At 45.7% G+C, this 25,668-nt stretch overlaps 1 protein-coding gene across 2 annotated transcripts in view; it reads right to left on the bottom strand.

Moving 5' to 3' along the window:
- MILR1 (mast cell immunoglobulin like receptor 1) overlaps positions 1-25,668 on the bottom strand; it is a 270,232-nt gene that overhangs the window by 58,865 nt on the left and 185,699 nt on the right. For both annotated transcript variants that reach the window (XM_069655003.1, XM_069655002.1), the window contains 2 exons: positions 21,067-21,348; positions 6,014-6,121 (listed from right to left, as the gene is read on the bottom strand). In XM_069655003.1, the coding sequence (XP_069511104.1) occupies positions 6,014-6,121; positions 21,067-21,348 (390 nt within the window). The remainder of the gene's footprint in view (positions 1-6,013; positions 6,122-21,066; positions 21,349-25,668) is intronic.

Here is a 25,668-nt window from a genome sequence, read left to right as displayed (position 1 = left end):
AACTTAACACGCTTCAAAATAAAATCCTAGCCCATCAACAGGCACTGAGCCACTAAATATCGGAACTACAAACTAGCACTGCTGGTGACTCCCCTCTCTTTGCTTTCAAGGAAATAAGCGAACAAAAAGTCATTGCCCTCCTCAAATCAATTAAACCATCCTTCTGTAAAGGGGACGCCAGCCCGGCTCAACTTATCAAAGATTGTGCCCTTTCCCTTGCCCCGTTCCTTACAGCATTCATTAATGTCACCTTCCTTTCAGGCCTTGTCCCTACTGGTCTCAAGGAAGCAGGGGTATGTCCAGTCCTCTCCTCAAAAAGCCAACACTTGACCCAACTGTCCCAGGGACCTATAGACCCGCTACAACGGTCCCATTCCTTTTAAAAATTCTCGGCAAAGCAACTTATCTGCAAATCCAAAAATTCCTTGAGGCAAACAACCTGCTTGGCGTCCGGCATTTGGGATTCCGGCCGGGACATGGCACGAAACTGCACTCCTAGACCTAAAAAATCAAATGGACGATTTCAGAGATGCGGGCAAACCCGCCCTCCTTCTCCTAGATTTGTCTGCAACTTTTGATTTGGTGGACCATAATACCGTTTGCCACCATCTCTTCTCCGCCGCTAACTTTTCCCCTAAGGCCATTGCTTGGATCATCTCGTTTCTCCAGGAAAGGGTTATGAAAGTCTTTTCTCGCTCAGCCTGTGCCCACCCAAGCTTCATTAAATGCAGAGTCCCACAGGGCTCCTGCATCTCAACCACCCTCTATAACCTGTTCACCAGGCCACTGTTTCACCTTCGGGAGGCCTTGGGCATCACATTCACTAACTATGCTGATGACACGCAGGTCCTCATCCCCCTCACTGGTGACTATGAGGCCGATATGGCCACCCTTAAGTCCATATATTCCACCATCCAAACCTGGATGGCAGAAAACTGGTTATGCCTTAATGGTGAAAAAAACAAACTTCTGCTAATTGGATCTCCTGCCACCCTCGGGAAACTGGGCAAACAATACAGCTCCTTTATGATTGACAACATTCTTATCCCTGTATCACAAGCTGTAAAGACCCTGGGTGTCTACCTGGACTCTGACCTTCCTATGAACAGGCAGGTCAAGGCCATTGCATCTACCTCAGCCTACCACTCTAAACTGGTAACGCAGCCAGACCCTTTCTGTCAGAACAGAACTGTCTCATTATTGCAAGAGCAATAATTGGATCTCGGCTGGATCATTGCAATTCCCTCTTTTTGGGGACATCTGCTAAAAACATCACCAAACTCCAGACGGTCTAGAATAATGCCCTTAGGGCTGCCACTGGTATCTCCAAGGGGGAACATATCTCTGAGACCAGGAAGCAGGGTCACTGGCTCCCCATTAAAGAGAGGATAGTATTTAAAGCTCTTGCCTTAACGCACAAATGTGTCCATAACATGGCATCACTATACCTGGCTCAAAGAGTTGTTAAGCCTGTTTCAGCCAGACCCATAGGAATTTCCTATACTAATAGGATATCCGTTCCTAAGACCCTGAGAATGCGTGCAGGAGGATCTAGTTTCCCAGTCTTGGCAGCGTCACATAGAACACATTACCCCCTTACGTTAGAAGTATTGAGTCGCATTTAACCTTCAGGAAAGCAATAAAAACCATGCTGTTTGTCTAAATAAGTATCTTTGGCACCACTGTCATATGAAGACTGCATAATCCGGTCCTACTGCTTTGTAGCTCTCACAGCAACCGTAATGCTAACCAAATGTAATCACCTTTGTATGTTCCTTGATACAGTATCATTGCGAGGATACATGCTCACTGTAATCAAGAGCCAAGTATCCCTCTGTAACTAAGACAACTTCGTGCAACAGTGCCCCGATGCCCTTGGGCTGCTATTGCACTTTACAAATCCAAGTAAATAAATAAATAAATTGAAAAACATATCTTTTTTTAACTGTCCTTCCTCTTCTTTTCTAATTAGCGCCAAGAAGCCTTTTGGTGAATGTTCTGCTCTATAAGTACACTAACACAATATAACATAACATAACAGAAATGTTCTGCTTGAAAACTAGGCTCGACATCAGATGGTAGCATACATTGTTAATGACTATTCTGACAATAAATGATCGCAATCTGCTTTTCAGCCAAAGTTATTGTGGTGTTCGAGCTAAAAAAACATGGCGCTGGTGCGCAGTGCATTCTGGGGGAACTCAGAGCCATAATGGATATTTATCCATGCCTCAGTGGAAAGCTGCACTTGCTTTGCGAAACAACATGTTTTCAACGTTATTCGCTGATGGGTTTGGAATGCAGGCCTTCTCAGCCAAGGACACGGCGCTGGGAAAGCTAAGATCCGCAGGTGCCGGCTGGTACCTGATAACGAGGTTTGTTTTGGTTTGCTATGCCTGCGCCAAGGTTTTGAGATGAGTTGTGGAATTGTTTTCCGGGGCGTTTAGGAGAGGGAAGCGCTGTGCTCCTTGAGGTTACTGTCGGTTGACCCAGCTGGCAACCAACGGTCACCCATCAATGCGCAAGCGCATTGCCAGAAGGTTCGAGAAGTTGCCACCCCTTGTTGAGGAGGGCATATATGCGGAAACCCTCAACGGTCAGACGGGATAAGCACAAAGACCTCAGTCCGAGGGGGGACGCCCTGGTCCGATATACCTGTGGGCTGTTGTGCTCTTGGCCTGGCTGTTATCGGGGTCTTTCAGCCGCTTCTGGCGAGATGAGGCTTCGTCAAGTTACGCCCATGGTGATGTATTCTTGCTAATTTACTGTCTTTCCTATGATTTATCTGATCTATGCTTGTATTGTATATATGCCTAACTATGAATAAATAGCCGTATAAGTGCTACTTACTCTCTAAGCGTGCGTGTGGTTGTAAGTCATTGCGTTGTCTACCTGCGTTCAAAGTATTGGCTCTGTGGCTGTACTGGTGATAAATTACTGTCCGTGCACTATTGGTGAGCAATACATTTTTTGGCTCTGCGGCTGTACTGGTGATAAATTACTGTCCGTGCACTATTGGCGAGCAATACAGTTATTAAATGCATTTGTTGTCACATATTGTAAGCAGACCTACTATCTGCATTGTCAAGTTCATGTGTTATCGCATGTAGTGCACATTTTAAAGTGAATGTGCCTCTTGTGTAGCTAAATTCTTAAGCACGCGTGATCTCCAATTACCACAACATATTTTATCTAACAGCATATCTTTTTTGAACTAACCCTGTGCCGCAATTTGATTGGGTCCATCGTTGGAGATGAGTGTCATCAGCATACGAGTGGTAGCCGATCTGCTGAGGATTGGGCGGGCAAGCACATACTGATGATGAAGAGCATCACTGATGGGCATGATTTTAAAGTCACCCCACATATGATGATGGTGGACGTGGAGAGGAAGGATGCCAGCCTGACCTGCTGTGTGAGGTTTCATGAGAGAGAGGCCAGCCATTTGACAGTGGTACAGTCAGTGCTCATTCGTTTATCGAGGCACCATAGCTCAACGCGGTGAGGGGCTGCATCTAAATCTGCCGAGACATTGAGGAAGCCCTACATTTTGGCTACCAGCAGCTATTCTCTCTATACATTGAGTGTCAGTGAAGAGCAGGACGGTTTCCAAAATACATTTCATCCGTTGCAATAGCCTATGGAGAGGTCCCTGTAAAAACAAGCATTGGCAAAGCCAAAGGTTATGGCTTTTATGTAGGCATGGTAAAGGCATTTTCCAGGCACTGCTATGATGGTAATACATGGTAATAAGATAGCAAGAGCTGGAAAACTGGGTTAGTACTTCAGTATAATATGACAGCGCCAGGCAAATAACTATTTAATGCCTATACAAGAGCCAAAACTGTTGCCAATACTTGTTATTAACAGGACTTCTGGCAAAGAGCAAGAGCAATAAGACACACATTGATTATAAATCAAGTGCTTGAGGGCACACTTGTTTCAGACATTTGCATTACACAAAATGCTGGTGTTTAATTGTACATATTCCATTACCATACAGAAGACTGCTTAGAAATAACAAATGCTTCCCCTTAAAAGCACATGGCTAGCTCTTGGCTATGAGTGGTCAATGGCTGAATACAAATCCAAATAATGCCCACAGCATGTGTGTCCCCCTAACATCCCATCTCTCCTCCTAGCTTCACTTCCCGTGTTCATAGTTGCAGCTTATAGTCAGCGCCTAAAGTGGCACCTAATTGTCAAAACCTTAAACCGTTCAGAAAATCATAGCCAAGTCCTTTATTTCATTATTGGGCTACTTTTCTAAACTTGTGATTCTAGAGCCTTCGGGTTTCAAGTGGCCATGCAAGAGAAGGCCGATAGCCTGGTTGTTATGCTTTGGACCCTGGCATTTGTAGTGTTTTCTTTCCCATTTGTAATTCAAGAAAGCTAAGTGTCCCAGAATTCCAAGGAAAACAGGACTGGGTGGCCTTCTTGTGCATGTCTACGGGAAACTGGAGAGCTCTGTGATTCTTTCTTCTTTGTCACGTCAGGAGAGTTAAACATTTGCGCTCGGACTTCAATGTTATCAGTGAGCTCAAACGTACTTCAAGAAAGCATTTTGATGTTCCGCTGGCTCATGCCAATGGTTAGGGTGGTATATTGTGATGTGCCCTTAATCACTCTTCCTCTCCAGCTTCCCATTCTAGTCTCAAAAACAGGGCAAACTGAAAATAAAGAGTTGCTGTAACTAATTCAGGAAATGTTATGGAGGATGCACGGATATGACATATGGCCACTCAAAAAGCAGTGCCAGAGAAAGGTGTGCATCGGTGTAGACAAACTGGGGATGGAACACACAACATGCAGAAAACACATTTGCATTAAACTATGCAATAATGAAGAATGTTGAAGTATTTACCCTTTTGAAAGCTGCCACTGTGCAAATGTCCCAGTCTGCACAGTAACACACCCTTGTTAAAAATGACAACTCTCTTTCAAAAATGAATATCTTGCCTTTTCTTAAACATTGCCAATAAAATGTTTGCACTAATAACTACAAAAGATGTTCATGTAACAAAGGCCATGTGTGGATACGTCATTTCGATATTTCATTGGATACAGCTAATGTATTGAGAAACCAAGTGATAGCCAATTAATAACTGATTAAATCGAAAGAATACATTCAATCAGTACTATGCAATGGTGGTGTGCAATGGGCAGCACCGGTTTAAAGCTGCTTATGGGCAATCACAAATAACAACATGTTCTTGTACTCACAAAACATGTCTGGATCAGCACATCTTAAGGCAAGGAATCTGCATTATATAATAGCCAAATGAAATCACATTACTTTGCAGCTCATGTACTGCCCCATGTCATGAGTGAGTAGCCTGATAAAGTCAAAATAATCTGCTGTCTTTATCAAACTCTCAGCAGACAGCTTAGAAATAAAACAGGCAGGCCAAAGTTTGATGTTACTGCTTGAAAAAGATAGTTTAAAGAGATCCCAGGTGGATGTGTTCTGGGCGGGAAGGGGCAGGTGCAGGGTGGAGAGACCGCCAGATATAGTATAGCCATGGGAAATCAATTGGTATAACAAGGTGTATGTCCTTCCTCAAATGCTAGCTATCTCCTAGCTGTACTCCAATGCAATAGTTTTGGCATATAGGTGGCACTACAGCATCACCTAATAGCAAAAACAAAAATGGTACATTCCACAAACTGGCTTTACTATGTGCAAATCAGTGGCTGCTGGCGATGTCATCGTTCACATAAATCACCTTCAGGAGGTGTTCTTGATCAGGAACAACCTTTGTTTATGGATAGTGAAAAGATTACTACTGTCTTGTTTTTCAGGAAGGTTTGGAAACACCAACTCTTCTATTAATTCAGTATGCTCTTTAGCTTCTGTCTTCTCGGAGGTGGGTTTGAAAGGCCGTAGAGATGGAGGACTGGATGGTCCATAATGTACACTTTACAGGAATATTCACCCACTCTCACTTGCTCCCCAAATGAAATGTTTTAAATAAACAGAAGCTTAGAACACTGGGTGGCAAATATCACTTACTTGCTTTGCATTTAGGAAGAATCAGTAGAGGAATTGCCAGGAAAATGGCCAACAGTATCAATATCACAACGAGGCCAGTTATCAGTCCTGTTGAATAGGAATTCTTTACTGTGAAAAGAAGAGAACGTTCTCAATAAACATGTTTGCAATTCTGGGTATGCATCATTTCGGAAGACACACATGGCTTGGTACCAACGTTCTCTCCTGTGGAAAATCAAGCTCTTCACCCCAGAAAACAACTTCAGATCTGCTGTCCAAGCCTAGGTCCTCTCCCACCTGGATGGTGGCAATGCCCTTTTGGAAGGCCTTCCGGCAACTACTCTGGCTCTCCTGAGATGTGTCCTGCATGCTGCAGCACAACTCTAAGAGCTCTGCAAATTTAACAACATCTCCCACCCCCCCATGAACTGCACTGGCTTCCGCTACCCGGCCGCATCATCTTCAAATCCTGCTACATCCTTTGCAAGACTGTTACCATGAAGCCCCCATGTTACCTCACAGAGAAACCCAGCATCTCCAGATGCCTGCAATCCACCAGAAGTAAGGGCATGTGCAGACTTGAACTGCGCTGGTGTAGGAAGGGAAAAAAAGAAGATGGGCCTTCTCTGTCTATGCCCCAAGATTCAAGAATCCCTTCCCTATCAACATCCGACCTGCCCCCTCGCTTTTACAGTTCAGAAAGGAGCTCAAGACCCACCTCTTCAAGGAATGACTCCTCCCTAACACCAAGGTCCATACACCGTCCACTCCCCACATTCCTGAGACCGGGTGATCTGATCCCCACTGTTTCCTCTGCTGGTTACTTGTTGATCCATTGCTCCCAATTGCCCTCCCTCCCCTGTTGTTAGATCCCCACTGCATTGTTTCTCTGCTCCCTAAACGTGTTCTTCCCCCTCTGATTGTAAAGCTCTCTGTTGCTTCCCGAAGCTAGGTCTGTGCTCAATAGATACCCTAGTAATTCTAATGATAATTTCTTATGGCCAGGGATTTTCATCCAAGGTGTTTAATGTGCCCTGTTGTGTTTCATGCCGAGTTACAAACCTGCTGGACATCATTGGGGCCATTTAATTAGACTAAAGGCCTCATTATGAGGGTGCCGGTATGGTAATAACGTGCCAGTATGGCACGTTACCGCCCTGGCACACTCATGTTTGCCGGTAGAGTGGTGGATTTACCTCCAGCTTTGAGCTGGAGAGATATCTGCCACCCTATTGGCGAGAAACTGCCAGCATTACCGGTCCTGTGGGACTCTATGGAATGGGTATTTACCGGTGTTTGCGCCACTTGGAATCTGGAGGTAATTCCGGCAGACCAAGTGGTGGAAACGGCATTACAGTTTGCCAGTCTCCTGTGTGGCTGCTGTGTATTGGGTTTCTGGAGCACTTAGTTGGACCTTTACATTCCCATACTTTGTTAAACTGTGCTTTATATCTGTGTGCCCTGGTGTGCGTGCAGCAGCTGGTCAGATTGTTCGGATCGTGGGCTGCATACAGAAATATAAGCGTGCGGCCAGAGCAAGCTGATGATCCTCCTCCGCCACCTGATATTCTTTACTGATCCTCTTTTTTTTAAAGAAATAATTCGAATGTAGCTTTTGCCTGGTTTGTCTTCATCTTCGGTCCTCATGAGCCATGCTAGTCCCTTTTCAGTTTTCATTAAAACTGTGTAAAGACGACTGAAAAAAGTCTAGCACAGATCGTGAATGGCAAAAGAGCAGATAACATTGGAAAAGGTAAGTTTTCATTTTTCACGCATCAGTGTTTTTTTTACTTTTTGTCACATTGGCACCTGCATTTCTCTCTAGTGCACATGCATGCTAACAGCCTTACTGACTGGTAGGGTGAGTCGTACCGGCCTACAAGCTTGCTTGCTGCCTTTGCTAAAAGCCATGACTGAGCTCAGGCCTTTAACCCGGGCAGCCGGGCCATTACTGGCAGGTACAGTCATCCCAGTTGGCAATTATCATCTTAATTTCAATGCAATGCTTTTGAATGAAAAACATAATGGGTCTCATACCAGATATGGGCGTTGCCTGCTTTGCCTAGGGGTCCCCTTTTACAGAGGCCTGATTGTTTTGCTTGAGGGGTGTCATTAGCAGTAGCCGCCACCTGACTCCGCCATCACCCGGGGAGTGGCTGTGATGCATCTACAGGGTAGCGTTCCCCAGGCAATTACGGCCCTGCATCCAAGCTTCACCAGCATTGTATACCACGTTGGTATTACAGAGCTGTTGGAGCATGGGCAAGTAGCTCTCCCTTGCTAGTCTAAATGTAGGCAAATGTGGGAGGATGCTAACATTTTCCCCTCACCTCTAACCTGCCTTTGTTTGCCACTTCCTCTGCCTCCATTCTAGCATTTCACCCATCATGGTAATGTCCCGAGCGGAGCTGGCTGTACCGCCTACCTGCACTTTGAAATGTCCAATGTTGGTTGTCCTTAATCTATATATGGCCACTCATGTGTTGTCCCTGGTGACTGTTCCATTTACCCCCCTCCACAACGTGGTCAGAATTTCCCTCAAGCTCACTCCATTGTAAGGAGCTAACTGCTTCCTGTCAAATCTGATTTCTTATCTATTATACGTTCTTTTCTGCTCAAAAGAGCATTGTTCCGCCTGTACATAAATAAATAAATAAAAATGGAATCCACCTTTTGAAAGGGAAGTTGGCACAGTGGCTTTCTCTCTCTTTCTATTGCAAGCCACGTTTCCTGAATGATGCTTTCCTGATTTGTTTTTCATTTCATGTGCCTGGCCTGCCAGGTTTTGCTGCAAGTACTCTCAGCTCCTCCACTTTCCTTTTACCTGCGTTCCTCTCCTCTTCCCTGGCTGCCTTCCTCTATACTCCAAACTGCGGACACCCCAGCAACTCCCTTCCCCCTCCACCCACTATAAGTACCACTCAGTGCCCTCCTATCCCTGTGAGTGCTGGAGGAGGGATCTGCAACCCTGCTTGCTTCAACTTTCTCCAATCTACAGCCACCACCAGACTAAATACTCTTTCTCGTCCAGCCCGCACTTGGGACTGTGGTTGTAATTATGCTCTCCTTGGGCTGGGATCCCAGTGAGTGGCTGCAGCTGTGTCTGATAATAGGGTAGAGTTGGGATTGGCTATGGCCCTCATTGTGGGGCTCAGGGCTGGACACAGCTTTCACCTGGCCAGTCCCCTATCTTGGTTGTAACTCTCCGCTTTCTGCTACATTCTAGTGCTGCCTACTACCCTCTACTACTGGCCTACACAGGTTCCTGTTCTCCTGTACCCCCAGCATGTGAATTGCAAGCTGGAAAGACTTGTGGTAACCTTCCTGAATCCTCTGAAACTGCAGAGGATGCTAGTTCACAAGTGATTTGCGACATTGTATCCCAGTGAGTGAAATCTCTGCTTGGAGACCATGTATCTTATCATACAAGAGCAATTCAAGGTCGGAGAACCGTGAACTTGCAAAATCTAAAATGCCGAGCCCACTGGAGCTCACACAGCATCTCAGCCGGGAGCTTTAACATTATTTCTTTGATACCGTAGTTGAAGCGACTTTGCAATATTGTATTGTATCCACTGGCTACCCATCAAGGAAAGGCATGTCTTCAAAACACTCGCCCTGATGCACAAATGCCGTCATGGGCTGCCCGCCGCCCCCTACTTATCTCACAGAATTATCCCCCACACCACATCTAGACCTTCCAGAGCTGTGTATTCCAACAGAATAACGGCACCCATCACATGCAGAGTGCGGGCGGGTGGCCCTAGCTTCCCGAATATGGCTGCTACCTTCTGGAACTCCCTCTCCCCTGAACTACGACAGATTGACTGTCACTCAGCTTTCAGGAAAGCTATCAAAACCAGGCTTTTTGTTTCAATGTTCCTCATGTTCTCTTGAAAGCTTCTGTATTCATTATTGTTTCCTGTAAATGTAACTGAGCAATCTGCATCAAGTAACCTCTTGGGCCGCATTCATGTAACCCTGAATCAAGCCTTCATACACGTCCCTCATGGGGCCTCGATGCCTTCGGGCTGTAGTGCGCTTTATAAATCCAAAAATACATAAATAAAATTGTCGGAGCGAAACAAAGCAATTATGTGTCTTTGCTAGGATTTTGGATCTGCTTGGAGAGAGCTTCCGATTCACACAGTTGGGGATGAGGCACACTATAATTCTCCCACACAGCCTTTCTGGGCTAATGGAAAGAGTCCAGTCTGCTAGGAATGATCTGCACTGGAGAGCATGTGCTTGTCCCCTACTCCATAAAGGGGACCCATGGAGGTTAACGAGGTGAACCTCTCAGTTCTGTCCCAGGACCTAACATCCAGTAGCTTGGGGCAAAGCCCAGCCCACTGTCACTCCCTTCACGATCAATTGAACTAGGCTGGGGACTTCATCATAACCACTCATCAAAGAATTGATGGCAAAATGAAATTATAAAATTCTTGGCATGCTCGCTTTGAAGTGAAATCATTCTAATGCGTTTGGTGTATGCTTTTCCATGCCTGTATTTTTTAAATCCTCAGATTATAGGGTATATAGGTGAAAATAAAGGCAGAAAATAGGTAATCTATGAATCTAGTTTTCATCCTGGTGTGTTCCATTTCAACTCTGGATGTAGTTATTCTACATTTGTATCCATTCGAAAATATATCTGCAATAAATTATGATCGGAATAACAAGTGAACATTCTTCTTGTTGACGTGGCCCCTGGAGATAATTCGAGTAGGTTTCAATCCATATTTCACGTTGGTTTCTAATCGCTATTTTGTGTGGTTTATTGGATTCACTGGGTTTTTTATTGACCTGTTAGACTTCCCCTTCTTTTTTCCTCACCTCATATTCAGCACAATGTCCAAAAGCTTCTTTGCCGCAACTGGGCTGTGCAAAAACCCTTTGATATATTTGATTATCGCAACACAACATTTCAGGCTCTAAATACTTTGATGAGCTTGCCTAAACAAATGCCTTTGACATTACCGCCTCAAATATGCCCATACACTAAAATTCTTTATAGCATACTTTCTGACTAGTTGAAATCAAAGTGAAGTGTTAGAAATGAAACAAGAGTATGTGAGCCCCTCTGCACCCCTCTGAGGGGCTCCCTCACCCTTGTTTAATTTGTAAAACTTGGAGTTTTACCCTAAGTAACAGTGAGTAATCCAGACGTGGACCCCTTGCTCACTGTGTCTAGAGAGGCTCAGCTTCACCTCACTGATGAGGCCCGAAACACGTGTCTGGGGTTGCTGATTGTACTCTTGTTCAGAGGAGAATTGCCAGGCATTTTAGTGCTTGACTGCCCTTGTGGCTGGGACCAGACTGATATGCAAATGGGTATTTTTCCTCTGTGAAGGGTGCAGTGAGCTAAAACGTGCTTGTAGACCCTCCTGAGTGGACGAAATTCCATAGACCAGGGTATTTGACCCATGTTCATTCTCAGTAGAGGGGCTCCCACACCCTTGTTTAATTTGAAAAGTGTTAGGTGACACTTTTGCTAGTAATGCTTTAATCCAACCAGATTTTTGTTATCAGTGGCCCTTCTCTTCAGGTTGAGATGCTATATATTGACGCTTCCTCTGATGGCCGCTTTGTAGTAGCTTTATATTAGCTTTGTAGTACAGTTTATGATAATGGTATATTTCCTTTTTTCAAAAACACAAACCACTCTCTCTCCTCTTGCAGACTTTTTGAATGCTTACATTTCGGACATTATGAACCCCTGCCTAGGTCCGAATATGGTGCATAGATCTCGGATTGTTTCCATAAAGGAACCCTCTAAACCCCTTTTGAAGCATAAAGCCCATGCTGTGGGTAACCTTCCTCTTGACCCTCTCCAGTTGAACCTTGGGCCTGGACATGGAATGTAGTCTACTGCAGAAGCTCTGTGAGATGTCCTTCTGTCTGTAAAACTCAGGCTACTGCATATTGAGTTTCTGAGGAAATTAGCCTTGTTGATATTGAAATAATGGAAATGTCAGTTAAAACCGGTGCCATGGAGTTATGAAAGTAATAAAAGGTTAGATGCAAGAACACTCATCTTGCTAACTCTGAGGAAATACAGGAGAGTGCCATGAAAGCACAATACACTATCCTTACGGTTACACAGGGTGCCATGCACTGCAAATATGATATGATATGATATTTTATTTATATCGCTTTCGTACACAGGTGTTTCAGAGCGTGAGTAGGCAAGGGAAAGGAAACAGGAGAGAACACAAAACAACAATGATCTTACTAGGCCCAGTGGCATTGAGAACGCGCAAGTGCATGGGGAGGGGAAAAGGGAAAAAGTGCATGGAAGGGGGAGAGTGGAAAGTGTAGAGCATCGGAGAGTAGATAAATAAATAATAAATAAAAAAATAGAATGGGGTCAATAAACAGTGATAGTGCAGCCAGCAAGTGGCAAGTGCTGTGTTTATGGCGACAGACTGGGTAAGTCTGATAAGTGCAGAAAAGAAGAAAATGGGGTGCGGGGCTGTTTGGGTACAGATACAGTCCATCCAGTGCAAGGGGTGGCCAGGAGGCAGTGCAGGTGGGCGGCAGGGTGAGCAGGTACCTGGACCCAGGGGAAAGGGGGTGGCCAGGTGCACAGTGCCAAGCGAGAGAGGGTCAGCAGGGGAGAAGGGGAGAGAAGGCAGAAGCAACGAGGAAGGTCTTTAGGTGCTTCTGGAACCCGGAGATGGTTCTCCTGAGGTTTTAGACTGGCGGGGAGGCTGTTTTTGAGGGAGGCCCCAGCCGAAGATAAAGAACTACCCCCAGCTCGTTTCTTTGAAAAACGATTGACCCGGAGGGAGTTAGAGCTAGAGGTGCAAAGAGCTCGAGAGGGGAGGTATTTGCGAAGGGATAGCTGAAGATATTTTGGACTCAGGCCCCAGAAAGCCTTGTGGACAAGGCAGAGGGTTTTGAATTTAATCCTTGCATCCTCTGGGAGCCAATGGAGAGATTTCAGAGCTGGAGAGATACGATCCCAGGGCTTGAGGCCAAGGACATTTCTCGCAGTCCTGTTCTGGATAAGTTGCAGAGGGCGGAGAGTAGAGGCAGCTAGATTTAGAACGAGGCTGTTACAATAGTCCAACCTAGAGAGAACCAGAGCTTGAGAGACAGTGAGCTTCTGAGGGAAGGAGAGGAAAGGAAAAGTACCTCTGAAGAGGTGCAGTAGGAAGTTTGACTTTTTGGAGACCTCAGAAATATGGGCGGAGAAGGAAAGTGTGGAGTCAAAGATGACCCCAAGGTTCTTAGCCTCACAGGTAGGGGTAGGAGGTGGTCCAAGTGAGGCAGGCCAGAGAGTGAGAGAAAAGGATGGAGATGGTGTGCCGATGAGGAGGATTTCAGTCTTGCTGGCATTCAGACAAAGATCATTGGCGGCACACCAATCTTGAATGGCTGTTAGGCAGTCAGAGATGAGACAGGGGAGGAGGTGGCTGAAGGCAGCCGGAAAATGGGTTGAGTGTCATCGGCATAGCACTGGAAATTTGAGCAGAAAATGGCAATGCAGTGGGCAAGAGTTGCCAGGTATTAGTTGAAAAGCCAGGGTGAGAGGTTAGACCCCTGGGGATCCCCACAGGTAGAGAGGAAGATAGATGATAGGAAGGACCCGAGTTGGACCTGGGAGGGTCGATCAGAGAGAAAAGAGGTCAGCTAGGCCAGAGCCTGATCAGTGATACCCAGGTTATCACGGAGCTGGTTGAGCAGGATGGTGTGGTTGACAGTATCGAAGGCAGAAAAGAGCTCAAGAAGGATGAGGACAGAGGGAATGTTAGAGTCCAGGTTGGAGAGCAGATCTTCACGGATGTTCAGGAGAACAGTTTCCATGCTTCTGGCTGCTCTGAAGCCAGACTGGTGGTCATGGAGACAGCCAACAGAATCTGAATGAAGGTTAAGCTGAGAGATGGCCAGCTTTTTCAGGAGTCTGCCCAAAAAGGGGGTAATGGAAATTGGGCGATAGTTAGCCGGACAGGAAGTATCAGCTGTGGGTTTATTGAGAAGAGGATGCACAAAGGAGTGCTTCAGATGGGAGGGGAAGGATCCTGAGGCAAAGGAGTGGTTGCAAAAATCAGCAAGGGCCAGAGCAAGGGTGTCAATGTGGTCCTTGATGGTTTTAGAGGAACAGGGATGAACCTGTTTTGACGAGGCTTTCATATTTCGGACTTGTCTAGCGACCTTGTCAGGGAAGAAAATCGGAAAGGAAGAGAAGGACGGTGGGGGTTGGTTAAAGGGGGTCTGCAAGCACATACTGAGGGGGAATAGCAGGGGCAGGGGAGGAGAGGGTGGACAGGATGTCCTAGGTTTTTGAGAGAAAGTGTGAGGAAAGGGCATTGCAGAGAGCCTTGGAGGCAAGAAGAGGGGAGGGGTGGAGACTGCCGCAGGGTTGGCAAGCTCCTTGCACATTTTAAAGAGTTTGGATGAGTTGTTAGATGCCACAGAGACACAGGCTTGAATGTGGGCTCTCTTCTTAGTGCCGACAGAGAGTCGGTATTGCCTTTGGAGCAGGCGACAGGCCAGTTTGTCAGAGGATGAGCAAGAAGTCCTCCATTTCCTCTCAGCCGCCCTACACTTACGTTTAAGTGTAGCTAGGTCGGAGTCATACCAGGAGTTGCACTTGGCTTTGGACTTCAAGCGGATCCTCATGACAGGTGCAAGAGTGTCAAAAGTATTAGAGATAGAAGAGTAGAGAAGGGACAGAGTTGTGTCGGGGTGAGAGTCAGCCAGAGGAGGGGGAGGGGGAGAGAAGGTGGCAGCAAAAGCCTCAGCTGACACACGCTTCATAGGTCAGATGTCTGAGAAAGTTGGTGGCAGTGTTGGGGTGGGGTTGGCTTGGGGGGGGAAGAGAGTGAGAGATGGGAGCAGAGAAGGCAGTGGTCACTCCAGGAGAGAGGAGTGGTCCGAGGGATATAGAGGGGGAGGCCAGGGGAGATCATGACCTCCACTGTGTGTCCTGTAGAGTGTGTCGGGCCAGAGGGAAGGATAGAGAGGGACAAGGAGTTGCAGAGGTTTCGAAAGAGCAAAGATGAGGGACAGGGAGAATCGAGGTGGATGTTGAGGTCACTCACCAAGGAGGAGGAGTTGAGTGGTAGAGGCCAGGTGGGAGGAGGAGAGGTCAGCCCATTTAGAGAGAAAAGAGGTGATTTGCCCGGGAGGCCGGTAGAGAGTAGCACCAGTGAGAGAGTAGTTAGGAGAGATTGAGAGCCTGCAGACAAGGCATTCAAAAAAGACAGTGATCAAAAATGATGACACAAGGAAAGACCTGGTTATCAGCAACATTTATCATATCTGGTAATCCTCCAATCAACAGTGGTAGAGGCAAGGGTGCTGCACACGCTTCCCTATAAAGATAATGGGGGTCATTCCGAGTAGGGCGGTAAGGGTTAACGGTCACCGGTAACGAGACCGGTGCCGTTAAACCCTTATCGCCCTATTCCGAGTTCCCTTTGCGGGTTGGTACTTAACGCCTGCTTTTTGCAGGCGTTAAAAAATCAACCCGCAAAGGGTCCTAGAAGCTAATTACGGCACCGTAATTTACGGTGCCGTAATTAGCGCCTTCCCCATTCCCATTGAGCCCTATGGGCCAAAAATGGGAATGGGGAAGGGCCCATGGTGAATGGGGAATTACCGCCCCGCCAACCTTGGAATGGGGCGGTAATTCCGCCATTCACCATGGCGGAGTCGGAAAGATAACGGCGTCAACCAAGGCGCTAAATGCGCCTTGGTTAATGCCATGGTCGGAATGAGGCCCAATATCTTTTACTGTCAGGACCATTCCTGGGAATGTTAATCTTTGCAGCGTATATGACATACTGACAAACAACGGACAGTCTATCACATTAGACTGTGTCCATGAGAGAAAATAATGTTTAGATCACTTTCATTTTGGCTATCCCAGTTTAGATACACGATTGGTTTGCTCACAAACAGAGTAACTGTGCCACAAAAGGATAATTTTCAAAGATTTGTATTGTTAGGTTTTGAACAAATCACTTAAGTGCCCTTTTTTATTGACACATGTGTTGGCTTCACCCTTAGCCTTTTTACCAAAATAATAGGGCATATGTTCTAATAACATATCTTGAAATTTATGAACATGATTCAATTTTTTAAAACATATATTCAAAAACATACAGTTGGGCAAAGAATTGGGAGGGGGAGAGGGTTTGTGTGAAGAAGAAAGAAGAGAAAAAAAGAAAAAGTAGAACGGGAACAAAGAAAAATATTGAAATGCACATAAGGGTTGTTCTGGATTCAACAACATCTCAGTATTTTGTTTGTTAGATTCAAAATAGTTCACAATAAGTCTATTTGTTCTTCCTCAATACATTTAGAATGTGTCCTCTCATATTAACATGATTAGGTTATCTCTGAATTGTAAAATGCTCATCGTGAAAGGATTTTTGCTTAAATAAATAACATGCAGTTGTTCAGTACGACATAACCTAGAGTGCGCAACATGAGAATGCCTCTATTTCTCTTACACATGCATTTTAGTGTAGAACACATAGTTAATGTGGTATGTGCACAAGCATAAACTGTGTATATTTGTCTTAGAAATGTGATCTTACCTGGTATGTACAAATGTTAGCATCTGGCTATAATCCAGTTGAGGACTCTGTAATTTAGAACTCTGCAAATTCTTGGGTTACAATCTCTCCTGAAAATGTTTTGATTATATATTGATTCAGTCGTCATTAAACCATCATATCACTCATGTAAAATATCAGAACTGTTGTATTTGGGTGCACTTATTCAGTGTTATCTGTAACACTAGGAATGGCATCCTGTGCACTTGGAGAAATATGTATCATTGCCCAAAATATTGTTTAAAGTCGGGCTGCTTGCACATCAATGTTTAACTCTGCATCGCTATTGCTCGTAGAACGGTGGTTGGGCCTAATTAGCATTATCTCTGTGTTATCTACCAGCATTCGTATGTGTCTAGTAGCCTTGTGCGTGTCTCCATACTAATCCGCCCATCCGTGGTTTAAGGATATCCCTCTGTCTTCTTACCTTGGTCTGGTGTGTGTACAAATTACACGCATCGGCCTCTTTGATCTAAACGCTGACGCAGGGATTCAAGCTGGGTATATACTTGCGTTACCTAGGTTACCCGGGAGTCCTTTCTCTGTTCTCCCGTTCCTCAAACACCTACCATCTTTCAGTGATCAAAGTTGTATTATGTTTAAACAGATGGCATTCACTAAGCTGGTCTGTGCTTGACATTTCCCATTGTATAATCAACGCAATTACACAGTGTATTCCATACTTTATTACTTAACTGTTTACGGTGTAATACTTCTGTCAACCATTACATAATACATTAAATCCTAAATTGTTAACCTATTTAAAATGTACTTATTCAGTAGACCATGCTACATAAATCTGCATGTATATAGTTAGCCTTGTATACTCATTAACATACGTGGTAGTTAACATCCCGAGTGATCCCTCAATCAGATAAAAGCCTGAATCGCCAAATGGCGTTCAGTTGAAAATAAAGCCTATTTACATGTCCGAATCATGTGGTCATTCATTATATGATGAGTCTCTTAAGTGAATTCTAGGTTAGATAAAAAGATGCATGGTCGCCCACCTGTAATTATGTAATCTCGTTAGGAAATACATAAATACATGTAATCTCTAGGAAATACATAAATAAGATCTTGTAATTAACCTAGTTATATATTTCACATTCTATTCTCATGGTACCCACTCATGAAAATATTCATGATTGGTAGAAAGAAATATATTACCTATCACATAATTAGACTTGTGCTTTTCATTCAACTAAGGAGTACCTAGCTTCCCACTGAACCACGTGTTCCTTAAGTTAGTGTTGTGTGTTATATACTGATTTCTGACAATTGACTATAATTCTGCAAGTACATTTCACTTAGAGCAGGCGGATGAAGGTCTTATCCTTCTGTTACGGATGTACAATAACAAATAATTACATTCAAATGGTTATAAAAAATGGACCATCTCATTGTCCTTATTCAAACCATGTTCAATCATTCTAAACTTGCAAATAAGTCCTGCTTCAGCTTGACGTAACAGATGTTCCAAATTGCCTCCTCTTTTTCCCAATTTGACTTTCTGCAAACCTATAAATCTAAGATTCTGTTTGCTTTCCATTTGATGTGATTGTTGCCAATGCAACGTCAGTGGTAGTGACGCATCTTGGCTTCCCATTGTTGAGAGATGTTCTCGAATTTGGATTCTGACTTCGCGTATGGTGCTTCCAATATATAAGCGTTCACATGTACATATTATTGCATATACAATGTATTTTGATCTGCAGTTGATATTGTCATTGATCCCGATTCGGATTCCTCTTGCGTCCTGAAAAGTCTTTGTACTTGCATGAGCGTATTGACATAATGTGCATGTACCACAGTTTCTGAATTCTGCGACCTCTTGGTCCAGCCAAGTTCTTGTTATTTGGTGTTGTTGTTCTGGGAGTAATGAAGGACTTAAATGCATTTTAAGTGTTTTTGCTTTTCTATAGATTATTCTTGGTTGTTCCTGAATGTATTGAGTTAATTGTGGGTCCAGTGTAAGGAGGTGCCAATTTTTCCTAAGAATCTTTCTCAAATCCGAGTTATCCGTGCAATATGTAGTAATAAAATTCACCTTAGCATCTTCATGTTTCTCGTTATGCTCTTTGGGTTTTAGGATTTTCTCTCTCATCATATTCTGAGCTTTTCACTTGGCTGCATGTGTACATGTTTGTGAGTAGCCCCTTTGTTTAAATCTTTCTTCCAACAGGCCACATTCTGTTGAAATTGTTGCTGAGTCCTGACAATTGCATCTAGCCCTGACAAATTCTTCTGTTGGAACATTCCATTTGACTGGGCTGTGATGGCAGCTGCTCGCATGCAATATAGAGTTCACTTCAGTATCCTTGCGGAAAGTTTTTGTTGCTAATATCCCATTTGATATGTATATAGTTAGGTCAAGAAAATGGATTGATGACTCATTAGTGCGTCCTGTAAATTTAATGCTGTATTCATTGTTGTTCATCCTTATTCTAAAGCTGTCCAATTTCTCTGTTGTGACATTCCAGATTATTAGGACAACGTCGATGTATCTGGCCCATAATATAATTTGTGTTTGTAAGCCTCGTCTTTGCATACTTGTTGCTCCTCATACATGCCCATGAATAGGTATGCCAATGCAGGGGCATATTTTGTGCCCATTGCAATCTCTCTTTTTTCTGTCGGAAAAATCTGTTGTCAAACATGAATATGTTTTTCTCAAAAGTCACTGTAAGCATCTCCTTAATCATCTCTACGTAGTGCTAATGGGAAGCAGAGTCCTCCTTGAATGTGAAATCAATAGTTCGCAATGCTGTATCATGTGTAATGATTGTGTACAAGGCCCGGACATTCCAGGTAGCCAACAAATATGTTAATTTTCAAACCATTTTCTCTATGATCCTGATGGTATCCGTAGTATCTTTGATAAATGCTTGTAGCTTGGGTACTGGAGGTCGCAGTATGATGTCAATATATTCTGCTATCTTCTCTTTGGCCCACCCGATGCCGCTTAAAATTGGGCACCCTTCTGGAATATTAACAAAGATTTTATGCATCTTAGGAAGGAAGTACATTGTTGGTGTGATAGGAGGTTTAATTACTAAGGCAGATTTCTCATCATCAGTGATGTGACCCTTCCTGTGCCAATTAAGTTTTCCGGCGGAAATTGTGGTGTGAATCTGGATTTAGGTTTCAGTTCTTCTTCCATAGGGCATATTGGTGGAAGGTGTAATTCCTTCGGAGTAGTATGAATTTCAAATGTATCTGTGTCTTCCAAAGTTCTTAACAAGTGGATATTTTCAATGTCCCCAATAGATAAAAGAGACTTCTGGGGAATCTCACGATGTTCATATGTGCATTCTATTTGTGTAGCAAAGAATTGTTTTAATTTTAGCTTACGCACAAATTTTAAAAGATCTTTTTGTGTATTGGTCAGGTCAAAGTTGGTTGATGGCGCAAAGGATAGGCCCTTATTTAGTAATGTAATTTCATCTGGAGTTAGAGTTTTGCCTGATAGATTCATCACAAGGTTGTTCATTTCTTTTTGTTGGCTACTCCCCGGGCGCTCGCACTCGTTAATCATTGATAGTCTTCCAGTGCGTCTGTATTTCCGTCGTCTACAACCCCTCCTCCTTCCTCTCCTCCTTGTGTACGTGGATTCTTGTTAGTTGCTACCAGTACCTTAAAACTGACTTGTTTAAAGTTGGTGTTCCTTGTGCCTTTCTTGTACCTTATGATTTGATTAAGAAAACCTGCCCCCTCCTTTTTCCTTTCAGTATCTTTGTTCCCTTTCTACATTTTCTTTTTTTCTCTTCTCTCTTCTTCCCCCAATTGATCCAAACCCTCTCCCCCTCCCAATTCTCTGTCCAACTGTATGTTTTTGAATATATGTTTAAACAAACATGTTGTGAATCATGTTCATAAATTTCAAGATATGTGATTAGAACATATGCCCTATTATTTTGAAAAAGACTCAGGGTGAAGCCGAAACACGTGCCAACAAAAAAGGGCACATTTCTTTTCAAACCTAAAAATACAAATCTTTGAAAATTATCCTTTTGTGGCGCAGTTACTCTGTGGGAGAGCAAACCAATCTTTCTCATCCACAGAGTTAGGGATAACTTGGTTCCTCCGACAAGGTCTCACAATAATGCGACACGTTAAAACAACAATTAAAATAGGTCGCTGGGCATAATAAGTTGTACCACAACAAAAACATCCCGCCATCACTTTCCTAGTTTAGATACAAGGCAGTCTTCTGGGTCAGTCACCTTCTGGGAATATGTACTGACATCAGGCTGAAACTTGTATTGCCTAAAATATATCATTGTTATAAGGAAGTACAGTCAATGCAGATTTTGTAAAAAAGTAAATTGGTGGGGTGCCACAGATTAGAAGAGATGACACAAACAATCAATTAATGACCCTTTTGCAGTTCTGTTTCATTTTTACATTCTTAATGTTATGCCTTAGCCTTTTATACCTGTAGAATGACTTAAGCAAGTCTTTTCTTAAAATGATCCTGCAGCATGAAGTGTCAATACATACCCTCCATTGTCATGTTGAAACTTTCGCTGTATCTTTCATGTCCGGGGAGCTTGTTTTCAGCTTTGCATCTGTATGTCCCCAGGTCATGGGAGGAATTTAGAAGGACGGTCCGTGTAGCAGGAAGCCTGTCATCTCTGGTCACAGAGACTAGGAACATGTCTCCTCTGAACAAGGAGTACTTGATGGGAAGGGATCCACTGCTGGAGAGACAAGATAATGTCACGTTCTGTCCTACAGCTGCCGTTAATGAACTTGAGTAGAGTTTCGGTTTAGCGACTGGTTCTGGAAAAGATTTTTGTTCCAATGAGTAATGTAGAGTATGAATATACTACACATTCAAACAGGGTCATGGTTGTGGTATCCACTTTTGTGCCGCATTACATCATTTGTTTGGGTCTAGCTAAAGAGCGCTACTAGACAAGTGTATAGCAGGTCCCCAGTGTATATCAGCTGCACCGTGATGCAGCGTACGCTTCCTTGGGCTGCATCTACTGCCCTTTGGAAAGCTGTACCTTGACTGCTTCCTACAGAGGAGGACACCTGACCTCCTGGAATCCCCTTAAATCATTGCTCTTCACTAGCAGACCATGCCAATACTGACTCCTCATGGAGGCAGGACTAACTGGAGCGTCCACGCAAGCACAGAAAGCATGTAACCCCTAGGCTGGCGACAATAGACAGCATCATGTACCCAGAAGGCCATCCTCCAACCTTGACACCTCCGTAACAAGACAGGCAACACGATTTCCACCTCTATTCAAGGGCCACAAAGCCCCAAATGAACAAGTAATGAAATCACTGGGAACTCAGCAAGAACATGCGTTTTCGGTATTGCTCATTCAAGGACAGTGGCAAATGCCTCATCATTACAAAATAAGCAAGGGACGCCCTTTAAGTTCAGCTCATTTAGAAACTGCTGCTATGGCTCAGGAGTAAGAGAATGCCTCGTTGGCATGAGTGATCCAAGACTACCACAAAATAAGCATGCAAAGATCTGTGCAGTGCTGCCTGTTCAAAGGGCACAAGTACCTACAGCCGGGGCTCCCACAACCACGCTCCCCTCTCTAACCCACTCATCCTCAGAGGTGACCTGGAAACCTCATATAACACAATGCAAGAAAGCACAACCCCTCCAACTAGGTTTTGGGGGTTCTCTAGCGACAGCATCTGGAAAGATAATGGGCTCAAATTGTGAATTGTAAAGCACATTTGTCCATACATAACAAAAAACGGACAGACCATTTGTTTAGCGTGAGGCACACCCCACTGGAAGCTTTATACCAACACTCAACGGAATGTGGCAGATGAGGAGAGATGAAGAAGGGGGCAGTGTAATAAAGAGGAGAACAAAAGAGGCCCGGGGGGGAAGAAGCCTATCGGACAATCTCCAGAGTTCCCTGCGCTGAAATCCTTCACCTGGCATCCTCAGGTTCAGCCTTCACGTTAGACCCTGTGCTGGAATCCTTCAGCTGACATGCTCAGGTCCAGCCTTCACATTAGACCCTGCGCTGGAATCCTTCAGATGGCATCCTCAGGTCCAGCCTTCACGTTAGACCCTGCGCTGGAATCCTTCAGCTGGGATCCTCAGGTCCAGTCTTCATGTTAGACCCTGGGCTGGTGGAGTTCTTCAGCTGGCATCCTAAGGCCCAGCCTTCACACTGGACCCTGCACTGGAATCCTTCAGCTGGCATCCTCAGGTCCAGCCTTCACATTGGACCCTGTGCTGCGGTAATCCTTCAGCAGGCATCCGCAGGTCCAGCCTTCACCTTAGACCCTGCAGTGTGGTAATCCTTCAGCTGGCATCCTCAGGTCCATCCTTCACATTAGACCCTGAGCTGGGGGAATCCTTCAGCTGGCATCCCCAGGTCCAGCCTCCACATTAGACCCTGTGCTGGAATCCTTCAGCTGGCATCCTCAGGTCCAGCCTTCACGTTAGACCCTGCGCTGGAATCCTTCAGCTGACATGCTCAGGTCGAGCCTTCACATTAGACCATGCGCTGGAATCCTTTAGCTGGCATCCTCAGGTCCAACCTTCACATTAGACCCTGCGCTGAAATCCTTCAGATGGCATCCTCAGGTCCAGCCATCACGTTAGACCCTGCGCTGGTGGAATTCTTCAGCTGGCCTCATAAGGCCTAGCCTTCACATTGGACCCTGCCCTGGAATCCTTCAGCTGGCATCCTCAGGTCCAGCCTTCACTTTAGACCCTGCGCTGTGGTAATCCTTCGGCTGGCATCCTCGGGTCCAGCCTTCACATTAGACCCTGAGCTGGGGGAATCCTTCAGCTGGCATCCTCAGGTCCAGCCTTCACGTTAGACCCTGCGCTTAAATCCTTCACCTGGCATCCTCAGGTTCAGCCTTCACATTAGACCCTGCGCTGGAATCCTTCAGCTGACATGCTCAGGTCCAGCCTTCACATTAGACCCTGCGCTGGAATCCTTCAGCTGGCATCCTCAGGTCCAGCCTTCACGTTAGACCCTGCGCTGGAATCCTTCAGCTGGCATCCTCAGCTCCAGCCTTCACGTTATACTCTGGGCTGGTGGAATTCTTCAGCTTGCATCCTAAGGCCCAGCCTTCATACTGGACCCTGCGCTGGAATCCTTCAGCTAGCATCCTCAAGCTGGCATCCTCAGGTCCAGCCTTCACGTTAGACCCTGAGCTGGGGGAATCCTTTAGCTGACATCCTCAGGTCGAGCCTTCACATTAGACCCTGCGCTGGAATATTTCAGCTGGCATCCTTAGGTCCAGCCTTCACATTAGACCCTGCGGTGGTGGAATCCTTCAGATGGCATCCTAAGGCCCAGCCTTACATTGGACCCTGCGCTGCGGTAATCCTTCAGCTGGCATCCTCAGGTCCATCCTTCACATTAGACCCTGAGCTGGGGGAATCCTTCAGCTGGCATCCCCAGGTCCAGCCTCCACATTAGACCCTGTGCTGGAATCCTTCAGCTGGCATCCTCAGGTCCAGCCTTCTCGTTATAGATCCTGCACTGGAATCTCTCAGCTGGCTTCCTCAGGTCCAGCCTTCATGTTAGACCCTGTGCTGGTATCCTTTAGCTGACATCCTCAGGTCCAGTCTTCTCGTTATAGACCCTGCGCTGGAATCCCTCAGCTGGCATCCTCAGATCCAGCCTTCATGTTAGACCCTATGCTGGTATCCTTTAGCTGACATCCTCAGGTCCAGCCTTCTCGTTATAGATCCTGCACTGGAATCCTTCAGCTGGCATCCTCAGGACCAGCCTTCACGTTAGACCCTGTGCTGGAATCCTTCAGCTGGCATCCTCGGGTCCAGCCTTCACGTTAGACCCTGAGCTGGGAGAATCCTTTAGCTGACATCCTCAGGTCCAGCCTTCACGTTAGACCCTGCGCTGGAATCTTTCAGCTGGCATCCTCAGGTCCAGCCTTCACGTTAGACCCTGCGCTGGTGGAATCCTTCAGCTGGCATCCTAAGGCCCAGCCTTCACATTGGACCCTGTGCTGCGGTAATCCTTCAGCTGGCACCCTCAGGTCCATCCTTCACATTAGACCCTGAGCTGGGGGAATCCTTCAGCTGGCATCCCCAGGTCCAGCCTCCACATTAGACCCTGTGCTGGAATCCTTCAGCTGGCATCCCCAGGTCCAGCCTCCACATTAGACCCTGTGCTGGAATCCTTCAGTTGGCATCCCCAGGTCCAGCCTGCACGTTAGGCCCTGCGCTGGAATCCTTCAGCTGACATACTCAGGTCCAGCCTTCACATTAGACCCTGTGCTGGAATCCTTCAGCTGGCATTCTCAGGTCCAGCCTTCACATTAGACCCTGCGCTGGAATCCTTCAGATGGCATCCTCAGGTCCAGCCATCACGTTAGACCCTGCGCTGGTGGAATTCTTCAGCTGGCATCATAAGGCCCAGCCTTCACATTGAACCCTGCGCTGTGGTAATCCTTCAGCTGGCATCCTCGGGTCCAGCCTTCACATTAGACCCTGAGCAGGGGGAATCCTTCAGCTAGCATCCTCAGGTCCAGCCTTCATGTTAGACCCTGCGCTGAAATCCTTCACCTGGCATCCTCAGGTTCATTCTTCACGTTAGACCCTGTGCTGGAATCCTTCATCTGACATGCTCAGGTCCAGCCTTCACATTAGACCCTGCACTGGAATCCTTCAGCTGGCATCCTCAGGTCCAGCCTTCACGTTAGACCCTGCGCTGGAATCCATCCGCTGGGATCCTCAGGTCCAGCCTTCATGTTAGACCCTGGGCTGGTGGAGTTCTTCAGCTGGCATCCTAAGGCCCAGCCTTCACACTGGACCCTGTGCTGGAATCCTTCAGCTGGCATCCTCAGGTCCAGCCTTCAGATTGGACCCTGTGCTGCGGTAATCCTTCAGCAGGCATACGCAGGTCCAGCCTTCACCTTAGACCCTGCAGTGTGGTAATCCTTCAGCTGGCATCCTCAGGTCCATCCTTCACATTAGACCCTGAGCTGGGGGAATCCTTCAGCTGGCATCCCCAGGTCCAGCCGCCACATTAGACCCTGTGCTGGAATCCTTCAGCTGGCATCCTCAGGTCCAGCCTTCACGTTAGACCCTGCGCTGGAATCCTTCAGCTGGCATCCTAAGGTTCAGCCTGC

This window comes from Ambystoma mexicanum, chromosome 3q (genome assembly GCF_040938575.1).
Source record: "Ambystoma mexicanum isolate Mex_15411 chromosome 3q, UKY_AmexF1_1, whole genome shotgun sequence".
NCBI classification, from domain to species: Eukaryota; Metazoa; Chordata; class Amphibia; order Caudata; family Ambystomatidae; genus Ambystoma; species Ambystoma mexicanum.
The sequence above is the reverse complement of the archived record's forward strand: the minus strand, read 5'-3'. Positions and strand labels throughout refer to the sequence as shown.